This window comes from Tripterygium wilfordii, chromosome 22 (assembly GCF_013401445.1).
Source record: "Tripterygium wilfordii isolate XIE 37 chromosome 22, ASM1340144v1, whole genome shotgun sequence".
Taxonomy (NCBI): Eukaryota; Viridiplantae; Streptophyta; class Magnoliopsida; order Celastrales; family Celastraceae; genus Tripterygium; species Tripterygium wilfordii.
Window position 1 is genome coordinate 2,277,518 of NC_052253.1, and position 22,696 is coordinate 2,300,213.

At 37.1% G+C, this 22,696-nt stretch overlaps 3 protein-coding genes across 5 annotated transcripts; 2 read left to right on the forward strand and 1 right to left on the reverse strand.

Moving 5' to 3' along the window:
- Positions 1-444: 444 nt before the first annotated feature.
- On the reverse strand, positions 445-4,208 carry LOC119991961 (signal recognition particle subunit SRP72-like). Its single transcript, XM_038838522.1, has 6 exons — positions 4,067-4,208; positions 3,826-3,962; positions 2,438-2,790; positions 2,197-2,293; positions 1,829-2,107; positions 445-1,694 (listed from the first exon to the last, which is right to left on the reverse strand). Exons 1-6 carry the CDS (start codon positions 4,206-4,208, stop codon positions 693-695), a joined length of 2,010 nt encoding a protein of 669 aa, XP_038694450.1. The 3' UTR covers positions 445-692.
- Positions 4,209-4,509: 301 nt separating this feature from the next.
- Positions 4,510-16,509, forward strand: LOC119992207 (probable thimet oligopeptidase). Of its 2 annotated transcripts, XM_038838876.1 has the most exons (21): positions 4,510-4,737; positions 4,998-5,119; positions 5,425-5,588; positions 7,011-7,101; positions 7,343-7,522; positions 8,467-8,547; positions 10,130-10,210; positions 10,966-11,058; positions 12,007-12,087; positions 12,170-12,332; positions 12,468-12,588; positions 12,678-12,750; positions 13,456-13,563; positions 13,701-13,798; positions 13,871-13,916; positions 14,319-14,415; positions 15,095-15,168; positions 15,245-15,349; positions 15,686-15,766; positions 16,103-16,220; positions 16,264-16,509. In XM_038838876.1, the coding sequence occupies exons 1-20, from the start codon at positions 4,584-4,586 to the stop codon at positions 16,211-16,213; spliced, it is 2,124 nt and encodes a 707-aa protein (XP_038694804.1). In that variant the 5' UTR covers positions 4,510-4,583; the 3' UTR covers positions 16,214-16,220; positions 16,264-16,509. The 2 variants fall into 2 exon arrangements, with proteins under 2 accessions (XP_038694804.1, XP_038694803.1); XM_038838875.1 differs by having other exon boundaries at positions 16,103-16,509.
- A 1,223-nt stretch (positions 16,510-17,732) lies between these two features.
- LOC119991602 (serine/threonine protein phosphatase 2A 57 kDa regulatory subunit B' theta isoform-like) lies at positions 17,733-21,791 on the forward strand. 2 transcript variants are annotated; one of them, XM_038837951.1, is made up of 3 exons: positions 17,733-17,951; positions 18,091-19,842; positions 21,051-21,791. In XM_038837951.1, the coding sequence occupies exons 2-3, from the start codon at positions 18,625-18,627 to the stop codon at positions 21,405-21,407; spliced, it is 1,575 nt and encodes a 524-aa protein (XP_038693879.1). In that variant the 5' UTR covers positions 17,733-17,951; positions 18,091-18,624; the 3' UTR covers positions 21,408-21,791. The 2 variants fall into 2 exon arrangements, with proteins under 2 accessions (XP_038693879.1, XP_038693881.1); XM_038837953.1 differs by having other exon boundaries at positions 18,122-19,842.
- Positions 21,792-22,696: the final 905 nt, after the last annotated feature.

Genomic DNA, 22,696 nt, shown 5'->3' on the forward strand with positions numbered 1-22,696 from the left:
GTGCTTTAGAGAGTTATAAATTTATGGAAGTGAGAAATTAATTAAGTCAGCACACCTTGGGGGATAGTTCATACTTCTTTGTCAACAAAAGACCTCTCCCAAGTTATGACAATCAGAAGAGCAGATCATAATTGATTCAGTTGCTCTATGCCTCTATCTACCTGATTGAATGTTTGGAACATTTTCCTTCACTAGGAAGGAAAAGAGGGGGTAAGAGAATCTATTATTATCAACTTCTGTTGGAAGATCAAGGAATCCTTCATTACCCAAGTTCTTCAAAGACCAGTAAACCACCTGCACAAGCATCAAAATGCACTCCTTCAAGCTTAAGCTTTTGAAAACGTTTTAGGGCAACAGAGGTTGTCTAAAGCTTGAAGACAGATTTAGGAACAAGAGTAATGTGTCAGTGCAATAAACTTTGCACGAACAGAGTTATGCTAACAATGCGTAGACGGGAAGTTTGGATTCTCACAAACAGAGTTATCACCACAAACAAGAAGAAAAAAAGTTGGATTATAGACACTCAGGACAGCGTTTACCCTGAATCCTCAGTGTTGTTACTTATTCTAAGTTCAAGCTAATAAGACGACGCCATCAAAAATAAACTATCAAAATTCAGGTTGGCAAACCAAAAGCAAAACAAAAAGAACAGTGAGAAACGAATTCGAAAACCTTTCAACAAGATATATGATTCAATTCCTCGACTTCTTTCTTGATGATTTGGATGAAGGCTTCGATTGGTCTGCAGGTGCATTCTGTGTGGCTCCTTTTGAACTGGTAGCTTGGCTTGATTTGGAATTTGATGTGTTGGAATTGGTACCAGAAGCAGTTTCACTCTTTTCTCTAACTACAGCACCTTGAGAGCCTCTCACCTGAGCTGCTCTCTTGTCCTTTCTTTTAGGCCTGTAACTCGACCTCTCTCTCCTCGGGAGCCACCTTTCGGGATCAGGAGGAGGACCTGGGTTAGCAGGGTCAAAACCTTTAGGGTATCTTGGTTTTCTCTTTCTCTTTCTCTTTGGTTTCTCTTTAGTTTTGACCTCCTCTTGCATTTCAGTAAGCCCAACATGAGTACCCTCAACATGTTTCGCTCCAGAAGTCTTCTCCAAGTTATCCACTTTTATTCCCTTCAGTCCTGGTAATGGTTTTAGCTGCTTCTCATAAGCTTCTGCCTTTGCAACATCTACACGAGCAACTGTACTCACCAGACCAACCAATGCTTCCATGCTTCCATTCCTTTTCACAAGCTCCTCGTATAGGTGGGCAGCATCCTCCTCACGACCATGCCTGAGCTTGAAAGCAGCAGCTTCTTGCATTATGATATCAAGCTTGTTGTTCTCAGTCATAGCATTTGACCACCATTTGACTGCGGAGTCCAGTACTGCAGCTGCACCATCAATATCTCCAGCGCGCTCCTTAAGAGATACAAGGGTGGCAATTGTGGCAGGCATATGCTGGATATCAGGAATCTTAGACAGAGATTCGGCCGCAATTTGAGGGTGCCCAGCAGCAGCAGCACCCTGAGCTCTAGCAAGGAGGACAGCCCTAGACTTTTCTGGGAATTTTTCAGCAAACTGTCCCAGTAACTCTTCAGCTTTCCCAGTCTTGTTCTCTCTGACAAAAACTGCAGCTTGAAGAAGTACAGGAACCACACTGTCAGTAAACATATCTGGTAGTGCAGCAACAAGTTCTCTAGCCTGCAAAAGATTTAAGCAGCATGTAAAGGCCATTAAATGATGGAGAAGCACAAAATTCAGACCCCCTGCAGATCAATCGTCAAATTCACAAAATACGCTGCAGATTACAAGATAAACCAAAATAAGTGAATGACCTGATCCATCCTATTTGCATGGAGAAGGAGAAGCACCCGATTTGCATATATTGTCAACCTTTGGCTCGAAGAGAGCTTCTCAAGACCGTGAGAAAGCTGAAAACACTGTGCATCCTTCTCTTTTAGCCGATCAAGCTTCCTTAAGCTATCAGAGACATCTTTTGAGCCCTTCAAAGCGACAAGATTATTCACTGCTACAGCAAGTGATGACTCATCTGCCAGATTTCGATTAATAACATCTGTGTAAGCTTCTAGGGCATCTTGTGAGTGCCCAAGGAGCTGATAACAAAAGAATTGTATTACTGGCTACTCATCAATCTCCCATTAAAGAAAAATGTGGGAAAACAATTTTAAAGTTTCTGTCATACTTGCCGAACATAGGCCAACTGGACAGCTATAGGAGCTAACTCAATCTCTATATCGTCCTCAGCAAAGTTGTCCTCCATCAGTGTTTCTTGACCAATTCTGACAGAGAAAAATGGAAATAAGGGGTAGTAGGCGAGCATTTTAAAATGAGTTCATGGTCCCTGCTATTCTGAAAAGATTCTCATGGCTAAAGGCACCAGAGCATTTAAGTCTCAATTTACTAAGGCAAATTAGTTTTATCACCTTCGAGCTGCCAGCAAGAGTTCTTCCGCATCTGTATACTTATTCCTTTCAATCAAAGAACACGCAGCGTTGTACGCCATCTCAAAACTGCTGGATGGTTTAATTCGAAGAGCATCCATTGTTCCTTGCACTTCAGAAGCCCTCCCCGCCAAAATCAAACTAGCAACAAGATTTATTTCTAAAGAATCAATCTTAGATTTTTGAAGCTTCTGATAGACATCCACACAGGCATCCATCTTCCCTGAACGATATAAAATTTGAGATTCTAACAGCATGGTTGTAGAATTTTTCTCCTGACTTCTGAGGGAGTCCAAAGCTTTGTCTAGCTTGTTTTGTCTGTATAAGCAGTATGCCTATTTGAAATTAACAAACGGAAAAGGAGGTATCATCAATGAAAGAGATATATGTATGGGTTTGTAGTGTATTATCATTAGCGGCTTAGCACATAAATAGAAATCAAGGAATCCATTCAGAAAAACACACTGATTTTTCATAACACCGAATGTATATTCTAGAGAAATTGGGAAATTGAATTCCAATCATATTAATTTAAGGAAATGAGATGCAAAGAAAAGCGAACTGAATCTTTCGTAACAGTATTGCAAAGTCACCACTCACCACAAACCAAATACCCAAAAAAAAATCTCCAGCAAATGAGTAGTTGAATTTCCAATCATAATTTAAGGAAACATAGAGTAGTGAAGAAAAAACAAATGTTCCATAACGTTTAAAAAAGTAAATAACTCCACTACACAAGACTGCCGCAGTGGGCGGGGTTGGGACATATAGCATGTATGCAGATTTTACTCCCACATAATAGGTGGAGAAGCTATTTTAAGGAATTGAACCTGTGACCTCTATGTTGCACACTTATAACTCTCCCACTGGGCCACATGTTGGCTTGTAACAAATGTTCCATAACAGTATTTCAAAATCACCACAGCCAATTTAACTAGAGGGTTCCTGGTAATTAATGTGCCCAAATAGCAGTAAAAAGAACCTGATGAAAATCATGAAAATACTGGCGTATTTGACAGTCTCATAATTGGAAGGGCAAGAATCCTACTAGCAGCTTCAAATAGACACTACTCACATCCTTCTTTCTTACGTCTTAAACTAGGTCATTCAACTGGTTATAGGCTTATAGCACGCTTAAGAAAAGCATTGAGTTCCCTGGTAGTCACACAATAAGCAATACTCCATGATGGAACATTGTTTTAAAAGGAAAAATCAAATTAAGCAGACATTGAAAGGCTGACGAGTATCATGGCCGGCAAAGTGCAGTTAAGTGACAAAATCAGTTAGCATTACCCAAACCACCCAAGTTTACAAATAAATTGAAAAAAGAAGAAGAGAAGATTAAATAGTAAAAGCTACAATCAACCAACCTTAAAATAACCAAAATCGACGGCAATCCTCTGAGAAGACTGAATCGTCGAAAGAGCATCGTCAATGTTATCTGCTTTGATCAAAGCTACAACTTTGCACATCAGCGCGTCCTCGTCGCCGGGCACTATAGAGAGAACTGCAATGCAAGTCACAGGTCAACAAAATAGCATAAAATTCTATCATAATACTAGTTCATCACACGTAGTATTATAGAGGACTCGTGAGATTGAGAATTCGAACCTTGATCTGCAACCTTAGCAGCTTGCTCAAATTCAGATCGCTGTATGTGTTTGTTAATGGAAGTGAAGAGGTCTTCTATGGGAGGAGGCGGTTGCGCCGACGACGGAGAAGGTCTCGGTTTCTCTTTGGACTTGGGAGCCATTGGATTTTCTCACAAAATTTTTCGGATGCCAAACAGATGAGAGAAATTGGGAGGGCGGTCTGAAGTCTGAACAAAGAGGGACAAAAGGGGAGTACTGGGGGGTTTGGGCTCTCCTGCTCTTCTGTCCAAGCCCATGGGCCAGAAATGGGCCGATTGGCTCAAGTCCGTGGGCCTCAGTCCTCAGATTTACCTCATTAAGACAACCAAACCATAGGAAAATACAACCAAGCAAATGATGCCACGTGTGGTACCAAAACACTTTATTGCAATGGCTCTTTAATATCCCAAATTTCCGCCTCGCGCGAGTAGCGCAAAATTTCCCTCCCAATTGGCGTTTAGTCAGCGAGAAAATCCAAAAGAAAAGCTTCGAAGAAAATGACAGAGGGACAAGAAGAGAGCGAGAAAATGACGAAGCAGAAGCGTAACCAGAACGTTCTTGTTCTCACTGGTGGTGCTGCGTTGTTAGCCGTCGCCGTTAACATCGCAATCTCCGCCTTCAACTCCCACAGGCAAAGAGCCAAGAAGAAAGGTTATCTATCTGTGTATCTGTTTTTCTTTCTTTTTTTCAATTTTATTTTCTCGATTTGTAATTTTTCCAGGAAGCCAAACAGTCCTACACTTATTCATTTATTATTGTTGTTGTGAATTCATTGTTATGCTTCGATAAGTTTTTGCACGTGGTATTTGGTCTTCCATAGGACCGCAACGGTCATTTGTTTGTTATTGGGTTTGAGCGATTTACATTGATTCTTCGGGCTTATTGTTTCCTTTTGTTTTGTTAATTTTTAGATCTACTGGGCTCTGACATTCGTGTTAATCTATCTGCGACTGAGATTCTCAAACTAGCTGACCACATAATTGCCGAGTCAAAGAAGGTTCACGATGCTATTGCTTCTATTCCTCTCGAGATGGTATTTTCCAGTAGCAACTTGTGAAATCAGTTAACGCCCTCTGTTTTCTTTAATTATTATTTGGTTTATATACAAGTTCTTAGTCTTGGTCGCCTCCTGATTATACATATATGGGCACGCATATATTATGTTATACAATTGGTGTGGAAAATAGGGTTTTGGGTGACTATAACGATTTGCTAAGAATGTCAAGTTCTCGTATTACCTAGAGTCTTTCTACATTTTGATAAAAAAAATTGATCACTTCTTGTGTGCATGATTTGTTACTTCATATGCTTTTCTTGTTTGCTATATCAAATATGCAGGTTAATTATATGAATGTGATTGCACCCCTAGCTGAGCTGGAGGTGCGGCAATTTTCACTGATACAATCTTGTGCATTCCCCAAGTTGGTGTCCACTTCCGAGGTGGTCCGGAAAGCAAGTGCTGAAGCAGAGCGAAGAATTGATGCACATGTCTTGAAGTGCAGGTTTCTTTCATTCGTTTACTTATGCTATATTCCTTATATGCTACTTCTTATATTTTCTTTCAATGGTTGGGCATCACATAGCTAAGTTTTTATCATCATCCAGTTTTTGTTGGTGGACTTTATAATTAAATATTGCTAATTAATGATGCCATGTCTCTAGTTGATGGCGGTTTCATAAGAATGTAAAGTTTCAGGGTATATCACTGAATGATCAATCAGTTCACAAGTATGATCAAAGTACATATCATGTAAAATTGGTTTCTACAGTTTTGTATTTAGATTTTAATTTTGAGTTTTGGTGTCTCATTTGCATTCTGGCTTGCACTTATCATTCATGATAGTTTAATTTTGTTGCCTGATTGAAACTCAACTGCATATCTGCCAGAAAGTTTTTTTTTTCTTTTTTTTTATTTGATGGCCCAATGATTTACAAGAGGCATGTCATGGTTAGACATTTTGTTTGGGTCATTAGTTTACTTAGCATGTAAAACCATCTACTTGAGTGGTGATGGTGCCTGTGGCTATTGTTAATAATATGTATATATTTGTTTGAGCATAAGCTTTTAAGTGTGCATGAATGGTTGGAAATTATAACTGGAATAAGGGTTTTAAGTTAATATGTTACGACAAATGAGATAGATCTTTTGATTAAGTCCCTGGCAGAAAAGCAAGCCTATTCACTTGGGCACTTATTGATGTTGGCTTTGATTAGACCCCACTTGAGCAAGGGCAAAGGCCCAAAGTCTGGCCCTAGAAAAAGACCCAGACAAGGACCCTCATTTTCTATTTTTATAATTTGAATTCTCTCATAAATGTGTAAAACACATGCACACATACACACACACACACACACATTAGAAATGTTTACTTCAAATGTAAAATATACAATACATATCAGTCCAGGGTCTCCTTGCCATTGTCTGGGTTGTAAGCCTAACGGGCTAACACCATTGTCCTAGTTCTCCTATTTCATGCGCAGGGTCGGGTGGCCTGTCTATAAGCAACTTTACTTTGATACCTCCGCTGTATCTGTATGCAGTGAGGATGTGAGTTTTGGTTACTGGGTATTGTTCAAAAGAAACAAAAGTTCTTGTAACTGGTTAAGTGGGAGGGCATTTTTGTAAACCAAAAGCATGATTGAGGCAGAAGCCAGATGGTTTTTTTTTTTCCTTTCATTTAGTTAGCTTACCAGAAAGCTTTAGATGTCAACTTTACTGTAGTGAACTGAATCATTTGGTTGTGTTGATAGAAAAACTTTCAGCTCTCAATACACTCTAAGCGTTATGACACAAGTCACAAATACTGACAATAGCATAGTTTGTGTCACAATCAAACTAGCTAGTCCTTTACTTCGTTTGAAGTTTTAAATCCCTTTACCATATACGAAAATAAATGTTGTGCAATTCCATGCAAGTGGATCAGTAAACGTGAAGATGTATACCGTGTCGTCAAAGCTTTTGCCGCGCGAAGTGAATGGAAGAATCCTGAGGCTAAGCTCTATATTCAGTGCCTGGTGAGAAAAATTTATCTTTACTGTCATGTGCTCACGATTGCAAGATTTGAGATGGCCAACTATAATTACTTGCCTGCTAAAGCCTTGCAATTTCAATTCTTTAGCAGAACAATTAGCCCACGGCTACTGATAAGAATGTGTCTATCAGCTACCTAGCATAGCCAATAAACAATGGGAAAGAAAATGTTAATCTGCATAAATTGTTCAATTCAAGTGTTGATTCTTTGCTGATCAGTGACAGGTGAGAGACTTTGAACGCAATGGGTTGAATCTTGCTGTTACCAAGAGAGAGGAAGTGCAACGCTTGAGAGCTCGAATTGATGAAAGAAGCTTAAAATACGTCCAAAATTTGAGCAATGATGATACTTTTCTCCTTTTAAGTGAAGCTGAGCTAGTTGGATTACCACCTGAATTTCTTGAGGTCTGGGTTCGTTTGCGTTTTCTTCGTTCTTTCAAGAGTAGTTACTGTTTCATTTTATCAGTCCCATTGACAGGTGCAACCATGCAAGGGATCACAAGCTTTTGAGAAGTGTACAAACACAATCTGATCTTTTCAAATTTCAAAATTTAGAGTAAAAGACAAGTTTCAACAATCTTACGAGCCAAATTTGGTGCATTATCCATTGCCCTAGGGGCACTGTATAAGTTATTCATTATTTTATGAAGCACCTGACCTGGTCAACTAAACAAGTTTGCTTAGTGAAACTTTAGTCTTTTTGTTCTCCCCGTTTTACATCTCAACAGTTGATTGACTATCTATCTTTCATAATATAAGCCTCTTGGCTTAGGGAGAACAAAAAAGACTAAAGTTATGGGGATGCAACCTACATGTCACATGTTCAATTCCTGGAAACAACCACTCCACATATTATGTGGGGGTAAAGTCTGCGTACATCCTACTTTTCTCTGATCGTGTCCACTACGCTTTACAAGTCTCTAGGATAATTGGGTTGCCTTTTATTTTAATTACTTTTTCAGTTCCTTCAAACAAATATTACTCTGGAACAGTAACGATAAGACTATATAGAAGGAAATCCATGGTTCAAGTAAGCATGTCAAATTCAAAGATCATGGAGTGGTCAATGCTTTCACCAATTTTCAGAGGGCAGAGTATTTTCCAATTTTTGAACAGGCCTAGAATTTATTATTGCATCTTATCTTAACAGGAACAACTTTTACTGTAATAAAAAAGGGCAAAGAGATGTTAATGCAAGAATTTCGCTAATTTGGGAGCACCCTTTGGTTCAAAACCCATGATCCCTTCCCCCAAATTTCCTAAGAAGAAAAAGAAAAAGTAAAAAAAAAAAAGATTTTTCATCAATAGTTTACTTTTTTGTTTGCTGGACTGAATTTTCTCTGGTGCAGAAGTTGGGCAAAGCTGAAGATGGTAAGTTCAAGGTCACACTGAAAAGCCCTCATGTTGCAGCAGTGTTGGAGCTCTGCTCGGTATGTTTTTTGGCATCCAGTATCATCAAACCTCACATGCCCGGTTATCTTGTTGATAATTTGTTGCAAGGGCTGTTGTAGTGTAAGTGTGTAACTGTAGTATTTTTAATTGATATTTTCAATTGGGTTGATGGGAACTTGAAGAGTGATGAAATAATGCAAAAAACATAAGTTGGCCCATACTGAAGAATGTGTATATTTCTTTCAACCACATAGGTAATGCAATTGAAATATCTTCTTATGCCCTCGTTGCCTCTTCTAATAACTGATTTTGAATGTGCTGCTTTTCATTCTGTAGACTGAAACTCAGAGAATATGAACATTTGCTGGTAGTAGACAAGCATATTAGATGTGCATCAAAATTTTGAGAATTTCTGCTTTTTCAGAATAGTATCCCAGTCAGACAATTGAACCATCTTAGGGTGTGTTCTTGATTTCATGATAGATAGGTTATTTTGTTGACGTCTTATGGTGCATGTGATGTTTGCACATCTGTATAAGAGAATCATGTGTCCTTTGACTTTGTTAAAGTTTTGTGCTTCATTCCCATAAAGTTATGACCAGATGATGGAAGCCAAGATCCAAATGATTGAGTTTCTATCCTAATTCCTAAACTCTTGTTTGCAAGAAATAATTTTCAATTCTGTTATTTCTTCAATAATAATTAAAGATTACATTGAACTTTTATATCTTGTTAATAATGACTTGATATATCACCATAAAGACTCAACCTTACCAATGATAGATAATAATAACAAAATAATTGGAATAAACTAGCTCATTAACTTATAAATAAAGAGATTCATAAAATTAGCACTCTAAATCTCTACAGATCCAGTGGCCTTGGCAAAGCAAGTCTTCATCACCAGATTGGGACATTTAGTAATTAATTTTAGTCCATTGATCTGAAGTTCGGCAAAGTTGTGGAACTTTGTTACCCTTATTCTATGCTGCTGCAAGATGAGATGGAACTGTGGGATATATAACTTGTGTTGCATGAAGGTTATCCAGGATGTGAGGTGAGGAGTTATGGATGTTTGGGTTGGCAGCGTTGCCTTTTGAAGCATAAGCATTGTAGCTACAGGGAAAAAGAAGAAGAAAAGAGAATGCTTCTTTCTTGGCTCTACATTAAAATAGAAAAATCCATTTATTATGATTCCAACAACTAGCTCAGAGAAATTGCTAATGAAAATGCACAGAAATCTCTGCTAGCTTAACTCATTTGTAATTATGGCACTATGATTATAGGGAAATAAAAAAATCTAACTTAGGTGAATGGAACAAGATGCCTCGTATGACCAAATGATTAGGCTAGCACTGTTTTTTGTTGCTCGAATCGATACGATGGTTAGTATGCATTTTAATCTGCAGGAGTTATGAACTGAACTGCACATATTCTCCTTGTCAGTTATAGATATGTCAAATTCATGAGTCATGACGTCGATTGCACGGTTGCATATTGTCACTAGTCCAGCCTGAATGTTTTCTATTTTTTACTTATTCTGATCTCATGTAATTCCTACATAAGTGTGTGATGACAAGAATTCACTTGGATTATATTATTTGTGTTGAATTTGTAAAGGTCGGAAAGACGAGAAGGGCAGTAGCAATGGCATATGGAAAGAGGTGTGGAGAAGTCAATCTTTCTATCTTAGAGGATTTGGTAAATATTGCAACTCTCTCTACACATAGAAAACATAGATTATATATAATCACTAGACAAAAGTATTGGTTATAAGTTTATCATCATCAAAGCCTTTATCCCAAAAGTTTATAATGTTGTGAAATTTCCATCATCAATCTGGGTTATTATGATTTATGATACTGTGATTTTTTTTTTGGCTACAGAATATGGCTAAAGATCCTATGGGAATATGGTGGTATTATTTTTAGTTGAAATGATAAGAATCTAACTTTGGCTTCCTGGGAAACTAACGTGTTGTCATTTTTCTGTCATGATTCTTGCTAATTGCTAGGTTAAGCGAAAACTCTACTCCACTCAATGAATTGTTTGTTTTTAAGTTCCCCGGTGTTCGTTCAATGCATAAATTCTTTTCTTACATCTTGGTTAAAATCTTGAAGTAGGGAAATTGGGAATCACATTTGTTATTGATAGATGAAAGCTAATTTACGATGCGTATCAATCTCTTGGAGTTATGGTATATGATTACATGCCATGCACTCCCCCTTGTCAATTTGTTGACTGCTTCACCCTAGGGAAGCTCTTTTTATCGACACTTTTGCCTGATATATGATCCAATAATATCATTGATTTTAACTTAAGCCTTGAATATTCTGGCTTACTGCCATTAGTTGCATAATTATCTCCTGATTCAACTGGATGTAATTATATTTTACTTTGCAACTTGCAGTAACCTTTTTGTTGAGATATTTGTTCATTGTTTATTGATGATATAGGTTCAGTTGCGTCATAAATATGCTCGCTTACTTGGCTATTCAAATTATGCTGATTATGCTGTTGGCCTTAGAATGGCTAGGACATCCACAAAGGTTTGTACCATTGTCTTTTTTTTTTTTTTTTTTCAAATGCAGAAGGAGTTTTATATAAGGGCATCTAAGAAATTTTATTGAAGGTTTGTACTATTGTTTGTTATTGCCATCAATGCCGTGAAACAAGCTTACAGTAGGCATTCAAGGTGGGAACATAAAATAATTAAGCAATAGTATTTTTGATCTTGTTTAAGTTTTAAACATTATCTATGCTAGTTTGATTTTTGTGAGGATTTAACAATTCACCAAATTAAATGTTTATTATATTCATTGCTTCATTTCTTAATGTGTTATGTGTTGACTGAAAAAGGTGATGTTTCTGTGCATGACGGCCTTCTAGTCAGATTGATCATACCAAAAAAAATCCCAGCTTTCAGTTCAATATATTATATTATTTGCCTGTTAAAACTTGGTCATTATTTACATCAGTTGATACTTGATAGTTTAGCTTTTTCATTATGACATAAACTATAGGATGTTGCTGAGTAAGTTTCTACTTTTGTGGTATTCATGACTCTAATTATTGTATGATGAACAGTTTAATGTTGAGACAATCTTATATGTGAGTGATGGGTATTTTCCATTTTGAGCACATGAATGTTTCCTGTTTTGGACAAGTGAATAGGTCGTAATTTTTTTTTGGACACAATCAGATTTGGGTTGAGAATGGGGATCGTGCATGTGGCTATGTCAAGTTGGTTATATTTGAGTTGCCTGTCTCTGTCTGTCTCTCCCTCTCTCTCTGTTAGCATAGCAGAAAATGGATACCTTACCGTGGACTTTACCTATCTAAGCACCCAGTTGTGTCACATTACACTTTAGGAATCTGTATTAGTGAGTTCAGACCTTTTTCCGAATCTTGAGATCTGGATGGTTCACTGCTTCTATTTCTCAATATTATTTGTCTGAAAATGTTATTTGCTTATGTGATGTTCTTATTGTGTTTAGGTATTTGAGTTTTTGGAGGATATCTCGGCCAGTTTAACTGATGCAGCCAGTCGGGAACTTATCATGTTGAAGGACTTAAAGGTCAGTATGCTCTTGGTGAATGTCTTCTCTATATTATGGTTTCTTTCGTGCCTTGTTAGTTTTAAGTGTTACCTGGTTTCAGAGGAAAGTGGAAGGAGAACTTCCATTTGGAATTGAAGATATTTTATTCTACTCAAAGAGGGTTGAAGAGCAGCAGTTTGACATAGATTTTGGAGTTGTTAAGCAGTATTTTCCAGTTGAGTTGGTTGTATCTGGGATCTTCAAGATAATCCAAGACCTGTTTGGTATATTTTAGATGTTCTTGATATTCTCTCTCTCTCTCAATCTCTGTGTGGTGTGTATATGTTTGGGTGATTAGTGAGGTATAGTTGAGGAGTACTTAACATCGTTATGGTTAATTATCACCTATCTTCAAACAGGTTTACGATTTGAAGAAATTGCAGATGCTGAGATTTGGCATTGCGACATTCGTCTTTTTTCAGTTTTTGATTTAAATTCTGGTGAACTCATGGGTTATTTGTACCTTGATTTATACACAAGGTTCATTTTTTTTTACTTCATTTGTTAAGATTTAACTCTTCACTCATGTTTATTTGCTTTTGAAAACTAATTTGTTTGGTTTGTCACAGGGAAGGAAAATATGGGCACACCTGCGTTGTGGCTCTCCAGAACAGTGCATTGGCATTCAATGGTAGACGGCAGGTAGACTAATACTGCTAATTTTTTGTGAAAATATAGATAGCAAAATTCATGAACACTATGTTTTGTTTTAGTTTTACATAGGACTCTAATATCCTTTCAAGGATTATTTAGAATATTTTTCTTTTTGTTCCCAAAGATAAAATCTAATGATTAACCATAGCAAATTAATCTAGTATTTGCCTCTGGAGACTGAAGAGAATTGACTTCTGATGACCACTGGTCTGGCAGCAGAGAAGCCTTGATGCAATAATTCTCATATTTTTGGCAGAATGAAATACATTGTGTTTTTAGCCCATTTCACATTAGAACTGCCTCAGTTTGATTATATTTCTTACCAAATGATTACTAGAAGCAGAACCAGGCAGCTACTGGTGCTGCCACTGGGAGGGGGATGCATGTACCCAAATTCCTGTTTAAATATTTGATCAACTGCGGACCACAGTAGCAAAAGGAATAAAATAATCATCTTCTTTCACTCACTCTTTCCTGGGGGTAAATATCCAACTGATAAATCCTATCTTTTTTAACTTTTCACTTGGGTTTCTGATTGTGCATCCCCTGCTTTGTTTTGTGTGTGTAAGGAGTGCGAACGTGCTTGAATGTTCTTGCATATTTGCTCATATTATGCTTAAGAAGCACTGTACACACATGGTCATCTTCAGAAACAATGCTTAAACTGATTGATCCTTGGTTTTATGGAACTAGATACCAGTTGCATTACTTATATCACAACTTCAAAAGGACAAGGGTGGTCATCCTGGATTATTAAGATTCTCAGAAGTGGTTAACTTTTTCCATGAATTTGGCCATGTGGTATGTCCCTATTACTAACGTATTTTTATTTACAATTTTTCCGTTATGATCGATTACTGTAGCTGTTGTATAGTGGCATCTGCTATGATTTGACAGTGAAGATAAATAACACGGCATTCACATGATTGGTATTCTAGGTCCAACATATATGCAGTCGTCCATCCTTTTCAAGATTCTCTGGATTGCGTGCGGATGCTGATTTTGTGGAGATTCCTGCTCTGTTGCTAGAGAACTGGTAACTACTGGATCATATTTTCTTGTTACTGATCACACTTGACTAGGCATTAACTCACCTTGTGATATGTAGGTGCTTTGAGAACTTCTCTTTGAAATTGATATCTGGCTTCCATCAGGTAATGCATTTTGGATGTCCTTTTATTCCTCATTCAGTGGTTCCTTATGCTTATAACATGGTCTCTCTCTCTCTCTCACTCACACACACACATCAGGTTGACATCTATCTATCGTTGTGTGCATGGGCATGTTTCACTTGTTCATGTTTCTATTTTTCAGAAGTCTTGCAATGGTTTGTTAAGTCATTTTGTTATCTTTCTGGAAGTTACATTGAGTTTTCTGTCAGTTGGTCCTTAATATGTTAAATGTGTAGATGACACTTGTGAAATTATTAATCCTCCAAGTTATGCAATGGTTTGTAAAGTCATTGTTGTCTTTCTGGAAATTCCATCTAGTTTTCTGTCAGTTGGTCCTTCTATGTTAAATGTGTAGATGACACTTACGAAATTAATGATAACTAGGATATCACGAAGCCCATCAAGGATGACATATGTAAAGCACTAAAGCGACGGAGGTCTTCCTTTTCTGCTCTGAAACTGAAGCAAGAGATTCTTTGTTGTAAGTTCTCCTACTATATATTGCCATCAGAACTGAGACTGAGAATTCATTAAATTATTGGAGATGTCATTGCTTTACTAATGCTATTTTGTCAATTTTGTCATTTCCTATCTATCTGTGGTTCAGAATCATCTAGCTTGTACATATTTGCAGAATAAAATGTTATTTTGTCAAATCATGTCAATTTTTTCCTATCTTGTGGTTCTGAATCATCTAGCTTGTACGTAGTTGCAGAAAGAAATTCAAGAATATTTAAGAACAGGAGCTGGGGTGAGACTTGAGTGTTTTGAACTTTGATAGATTTCTCGATACCATTCTAAAAATGTAATGGCAGTCTCAGGTGACTGTTTGAAAAGCCAATAGATGCTTAGCCATTTGACGAAAAATTATCAAGGATAGCCTTGAGCTAGAAAAAGTTTGTTTGATGAGTTTTTCAATTTTCCATCGACAGTGATATTTACTTGCATTGCCATGCTAATGGCGATGATGTTACAGCAACCATGTCGTACTTGGTCTTTTAGGAATTCTGTGGAGATGCAAATGACTGAGCAAGCATTCCCAATCAATTTGGAAATGCTACTTCATATTGTAAATTAAAGGAATTTGACATACATCTGTTGTAAGTGCCTGAGCATTCTTCCCATTTTTTCGTATAACTATGCTGTTCTTTTGATTTCAGGTCTTTTTGATCAAATAATACATTCTGCTGAGAATGTTGACATTGTTGAGTTATTCAAGCATCTTCATCCTAAGGTGAAAAATTTCTTCTGTGGTAATTTTTGAAGTTTTGTTCAGGGACATCATGGTCATGTGCAACTTTTTCCTCCAGATCATGTTGGGTTTGCCAATACTAGAAGGAACAAATCCTGCATCATGTTTCCCGCGCAGTGCTATTGGTTATGAAGCTGCTTGTTACAGTCGTATTTGGAGTGAGGTACAAGTCAATTCTCCAAAGTTCTTACGGTATCATGTGCTCAGCTGCTATTATTATACTTTTTCGGCTATCTAGTGGTAAAGTTTCTCCATCGCAACTTAGGAGTCACAAGTTTAAACCTTGGAAACTGCTTGTCTGCAATCCCCTGAGGCTGCATACATCTTGCCCTCTCCCGAGAACCCACCTTTGCCATGGAAGCCTTGTGAATGAAACGACCTTAAAGAAAAACTAGTGTTTCTGATTGTTAAAATTACTGCTCTGTAATTGTAAGCATCTATTTTGGCGTTTTCATTGCTTGCTACAATGCTCAGCTGAGTCTTTAAATGTGATTTACAGGTTTTTGCTGCGGATATATTTTCCTCAAAGTTTCAAGGTGATCTTTTGAACCAGCATGTTGGCATGCAATTCCGAAATAAGGTAATAAGTGAGTTCAAAAGTTTTGATTCATGTTCTAGTGAGGTTGGAGCTGTGACCTTGTGCTCCAACTCATCCTTTTGGGAGAGGAGATACCATTATGGTACAAAGTCGTCGGTGGGTAGTTCATTAATTTAACTAGTCGTTTCAATGATCCCAAAGGTCTCAGCGTTTTGGCTTTTACTTGACCAAATCATTGAAATGCAAGTCATATGACCATGAAGTGAGCCTTACAGTCCTTGTTTGCTTCATAAAAGAGCTGAATGCATATCATTATCTTAGAAATCTATTTCTGGTATATTTTTAATTGCTGAACTTAGTTCATTTTTTCTTTGGCAGGTTTTGGTCCCGGGAGGATCAAAGGATCCCGTTGAAGCTCTGTCGGATTTTCTTGGAAGAGAGCCATCTATTCATGCTTTTGTTGACAGCAGAGCAGAATACAGTTCATAAAGCAAAGGTCTTGATAAACCATATAATTGACTCATTATAAGGCATTTCAGGTTTCCAGGCAAGTCATTATTACTTATCTCACAGAAGATGCTGGTCATTATAATATGCTTGCAAAAGTACTACTAGTTATCGTATCCTCCTGTATTTTTAGCTGCGGCAGCTTTCATTCCTTCTATTTATATGCTTGTACATAAGTATTTTTATAGTTTTTATACATTAGACTCTTTTTGATAGATTGAAGCACGATGTATGGATAGCAAGGAATATAGTTTTTGCAATCCACGGTCATTTTTGCATTTCTTGATGCTTTGTTGTTCTAAATGGTTTTGAAATTTTCATAAGCGCTATGTGATTGAGATGTGCTCCTCACTCAAGTACCTGCTCTAATCAAACCTGTATTGAATGATTGTAGTTTTTCTAGAAGGAGATAATGTAACTAGATTATTGAATACCCATCACATACCGACGTAGACACTGTGTATGTACACTTTTCTTTTGGACTGTATGTTTATTTAGGCTTCTGGTCAAAGTATAGGATACATAGGCTGATGCACCAAGGCCTTGTTTGTGTGTTTAGTGGTTGGTGTTGCCAGCATGTATGAATACATACCTATATATACACACATATGCGTGATGTGCATGAACATGTTATTTGATTATTTAGCAAACTTGTCGACCATGATCATGGTGGTTCAGAATGTCTTCCAGCTATTCACTTGGCACTAGAAATTTTTAATATTCAAATTTTATTCAATTATTAACAGCTCACTTTTCTTGTTGTGGACCTAAAGAAAAGAATATGGAATCGATTCAAGTTGCAGTTGAGAAATGCAGCATCTGATCAAAGAGGGTCCAAGGAACAAGCAAAAAGGGGGGATTTCAATTGAATAAAATAAGATAAAGTAGTAGAAATATAGAACGCGTATTTCGTATCCATAGAGTATAAAATAAAATACAAGTCAATATTTTTTCTAGGTAAGTCGTTGTTACACCAACAACTCAAGTGTAGACCAAGATTATTAGGTTAATTAGCGGGTTGAATATCTTCTAAATTTTTTTTTTCCATTTATGTTAATAACGGTGATTATTGGGTTGATAATGAAATTTATCAAATTTTAAGAGATTTATTTCCAAATAAAACAACATTTTTTAACAGTTCCATTCCGTCCAAACCTCATATAATATCCCCAATGAAAGTCAAATAAACTTTCTATATATGGAACTCTATTTAATATATTTACTATTTTTTTTTGAAATATCGATGAGAAATATGTTTCTTATTGGAATCAAATATTTGATACTTATATATCTAATTTATTCAATTATCAACCGAATCACCTCTCATGGATTATTTTACCATTTAAAAACTGAAAACTATTAATTATTATGATAAAATTCATGCAGATTCGTTCGCACGCGAAAACTGCGTTCTTTCTTTTTTTGAGAACAAGGGTGTAAGCAAACGATGTCGTATGATATGAACAGTTGTTTAACGGCCATTATTGGACTTCCAGTGTCTGCTTTCCTTTTGACTGGGCACACCCAGAAAGGAAATACATCACACAAACGGAACTACGGAAGAGAGACAAGGAAAGAGGAAGGCAAGGATTGACTTGTAGTAATCGAGGAAGTATAATCACTAGAAAGAAAAATAATCAAAGAATTTCAAAAAAAAACTTACCAGTCAACAAACAACAACCACAAGAGAATAACCAGAATCAGAGTTTGAATGCCTTTTGTAAGTATTTTTTGCACCTGAAAATTCTTCCTTGATTTTCTTTTCTGGTATTCCTAATCTGGGTTTTCTCTGTTCTCTTTGTTCGAAACCGCTGTTTGCTTATCTGTTTTTGATTTTTGTGCTTTGTTTTTCTGTTTAGGTGATTATTCTGATCGTTGTTTGTCATTCAGGGTAGTGGATATTGTGGGGACTGGGGAATGTGGTGATAAACTGGGTTTTCTTATCTCCTTCTGTAGCCAAGAGAGAGGGAGGAAAAGGGGATTTCTGTAGTTGAGGGGGAATTTCAAATTTGGTGCTGATCTTATACTAATCGTGGTTTTGTGCTTGTGGGTCTCTGAAATTCTGTTGAAAGCTTAAACTTTTGTGAATTTTTGTCACCTTTCATAAGTTTACCAGACTGCTTAAGAGTCCTGCTTTGGGTTATTGAGATTTTGAGGAATTAGATTTTGCTCTGGTTTAGGTGCTCAAATGTGTTTGGTTTTGATTTTGTGGAGGAGAAGTTGGGTTTTGGGTCCTGTCTATTCCCTGTTTCGATAGGCACGTTGAATAAGCTCTTGGATGGGCTTTAGTTACAGGTTTTGATCTGCATTGGTGGTGTCTGGAAGAATTGGGAATTGATATATAGTGTTGAGTCTTTTTTGAGGGGGTGGCATTTGGTTTGTTCTCGTAAATTATGTTAAAGCAGATACTCAGCAAGCTACCACGAAAGTCATCTAAGACTGCAGAAAATCGTGAGCATGGAGGACACCGTGCTATTTATTCCAATGTGTCCACTGGTTCAAGAAGCAGTGATGTAGGAACAACTAAGGCTGGGAATTCTACCATAACATCTCTTCCTTCTTCTAATTCTGTTTCAGATTTGGGACAGAAGCATATTAACAGGGTACACCTTGGTGCAAATTTGAAGCAAAATGGAAATTCAGGATTTTCTGCTTATGAAGCATTGCCTGAATTCAGGGAAGTTCCAAACTCGGAGAAGCAGAACTTATTTATAAAGAAGCTGCATCTGTGTTGTTTTGTATTCGACTGCACTGACCCAACAAAGAATCTGAAGGAGAAGGAGATTAAGCGACAAACATTGCTAGAGCTACTGGATTATGTTACTTCTGCAAATGGTAAATTCCAGGAAACTGTCATGCAAGAGGCAATTAAAATGGTATCTGCGAACTTGTTTAGGGCGTTCAATCCTCAGCCACGTGAGAACAAGGTCATAAATGGGTTTGATATGGAAGAGGAGGAGCCCTCAATGGATCCTGCATGGCCACACTTGCAAATTGTTTATGAGTTCTTACTAAGGTTTGTGGCATCACCTGAGACAGATGCAAAGTTGGCAAAAAGATACATTGATCAATCCTTTATCCTGAAGTTGCTTGATTTGTTTGACACTGATGATCCTCGACAAAGGGAGTATCTGAAAACAACTCTTCACCGGATCTATGGTAAATTTATGGTACATCGTCCATTCATCAGAAAAGCCATCAACAATATCTTTTTCCAATTTATCTTTGAGACTGAGAAGCAGAATGGGATTGCTGAACTTCTAGAAATTCTGGGTAGTATTATCAATGGATTTGCTTTGCCACTGAAAGAAGAACATGAAGTTTTTCTTGTTCGTGCACTTATTCCCCTGCATAAACCCAGATGCTTGGCCATGTACCATCTGCCGTTATCGTACTGCATCACACAGTTTGTGGAGAAAGACTGCAAGCTTGCTGATACTGTTATCAGGGGTTTATTGAAATACTGGCCTATCACAAATAGTTCAAAGGAAGTGATGTTCCTAAATGAATTGGATGAAGTTTTAGAAGCAACTCAGCAGCCTGAATTTCAGCGCTTCATGGTGCCCCTTTTTCGCCAGATTGCGAGGTGTCTGAACAGTTCACACTTTCAGGTACTAAGTTTCTACATGTTTTTTCTCCTTTGTTTTTGGTTTCTTATGTTCTTTTGAAAACTATCATCGAAAGTTGAGTGCTCCATTTCCAGATCATTCATTAAATATGAAAATAATATCTGTTCTTTATGTTTTTAGTTGTAGGTTACATCTGTAATTCCCTGGAAATCTTGTTGACTACTCCTTCTTTGGTTTAGTTATTATGCCATATACTTTTGGGTCTGGGGTGTTTCTGTTGCTTCTAAGGCTTGTGATTGAATGCATGGAGTTGCCAAGTTCACTATTTGTATGCTTTGAGCCTATTTGGATTATGGCAAGTCAATGTTCCTGTAGTTCACATGGGATTTGATATGACAGACTTAAGCAAGATGGTTCACATGGAATTTGAGCTGGTCCTGCTGATGCCTGATCCGCTTAGGTTATATTTTGATAATTTTTGGGTCCAGTTTGGTGTTCCTGGTGCTTATTGAAAGCCATTTATAGAAGCAGCATAGAAACAAGTTGCTCGAGTAAAAATTTATTATGCGTTTCCACCTACAAAAGACCAAAATGGACACTAATTTTACAGTGTGAATTAGTTCAATAAAGTATTATTGCAATTAAAGATAGTCAATAGTTTCAAGTGTTTTTTTTAATATTGTAAATTCCATAAGCACAAGCTAGTTTTTGAAAGCAACCTCCTATTTGCTTTAAATAGAACCTAACAATAAGCAGAAGCACTTTAAGATAAGTTGCTTATAAAAATTTCACCAAACATTGCTTTTTCTGAAAATAAGTCCAAGCACCTCAAAAATAGCAACACCAAGCTCTCCATTAGTTTACCTGGTTATAGAATTTAAAGCGAGTATATACTAGTTTGAGAATCTGTGTCTTGAGTGGTAGAAAGGGATCCAGGTTTGATTTGTTCGGATTATAACATGATAAGGCTTATAGAACTTAAAGGAGTTATTCTTGGTACTCCTTTTAGAAACTTTGGCAATGTAACATGCTGACATATGCATGATCATTTGATATAAATTTGTTTTCTTTACCCTCTATATGTAGTTGATTGCACTAGAAGAAATAAAACTTGACCTCCGCACTTGTGTGTATGTGTGTTTGTTTGCACCCTTAAGGTTTGAGTGATTACCAGTTCTGGTGTGCCCGGTGTCCCCGGTTGTTGTCCTAAATTACTTAGCTTCTTTATCCTACTACTTTTGTAACACCAGGTGGCAGAGAGAGCTTTGTTTTTATGGAACAATGATCACATTGAGAATCTGATCACACAAAACCGCACGGTCATATTGCCAATTATTTTTCCTGCCTTGGAGATAAATGCCAGAAATCATTGGAATCAGGCTGTTCACAACTTGACTATGAATGTCCGCAAGATTTTTCATGATCTTGATCCGGAGCTCTTCAAGGAGTGTTTACTTAAGCTTGAAGAAGATGAATCGAAGGAAGACAAGATCAAAGCTAAACGCGCAGCTACGTGGAGCCGTCTAGAAAATTTTGCTGCTCAGAAAACTGCAAGTGATGAGGCGTTGCCTGTTTCTTGCAAAGAACCTCGCACATATTCAGGTTAGCGAGAACAGGATTTTATCGATGTCACTCTTTTCTTTCTCTGATTAAGGTGGGATTCATGAAGTAGAAACATTGTTCAGATGGTGAACTGGTCACGGATTGTTCCTCACCTACTTCATAAGGAATCTAATATGTGGGAGGGTTACTGGCTTATGCTGAAGCCTAATGAACATTTTCTAAATTTCTCTTGAATCCTTTAGAATTCTTAGCTTGCAAGATCATTTGTTGTGAAAAGGTGATAAGTTTTAAAATGAACTTTTCATAGATCCAGAATCACATATGATAATCCGATTGGCGGTGAGGATGGGGTTCCTATTGTAAAATAAAATATTTTTGTTATGTCGTTCTTAATGTTCTTTTTTATGCTTCAGTTTCTGAGTTTCACATGATTGTGCTTCCATGAACTGGCATGCAACAAATTGTGTATGGACTTGGCTGGTCTTTTAGTTGTAAACTGGGAGCAGTGCCAATAGGGTTAACATTGTTAAATGTTTTGGCTGTTTACATTTTTCTTCTCAATTGCACCACCCATATCACACTTTCCACTATGAAGCAAACAACCTTTTTGCTCTTATATTGGTGAAACAAAAGGAAATTGTGGTGCAATGCATTTGGTCTTGTGTTCCTTTTGACTTCCATAACTTCACTTTCTGTAGCTCAATGGTTTATGATATCTTTACTTGGCCAATTGGCCATTATCAGTCATTGTCTTTATCATATCATCCTTGACTTGTAACTTCATATTTTCCTTTGAATATCTCATTGAGATTTGCAGGTAATATGATTGTCTTCTTTGAAAAGTATTTGATTGTGATTTGTCCAAACACTGTTTCTTGCTACATTTAAGGCTGAGATTGTTGAGAGAGAGATCATTGAACCTTGTTTTTCAACTCCCCTTGAGCCTTGATCTTGATGGTTCAAAGCCTCCACTACTTGAAATGGGCCAGTTGGGCCAAGTCAGTCAGATGGAGGTCAAGCCCACTAATAGCCCAATAGTTCCAATTTTAGGGCTTAGAGAGACGACTGCCTTTTTCATTGCCAATATATTGCGCCTATGCACAATCTTTTGTATTTTCTACCAACTGTTTCTGCTTTAAAGGTTTATCATTAAAAAAAAGTTCATTATTTGTGCTGGAGCAGTCAATTTTCCGAACAAATTTCAAATATTTTGTTTGCTCGTATAAGTTCCCAATCAAGTTTTATACTTTTATAACCTAACCAAAGTCGGTCATCATCGAAATATTTATTGTGGATGTGTTTTTTTTCATCAAAATATATTATCCGTTTTGGG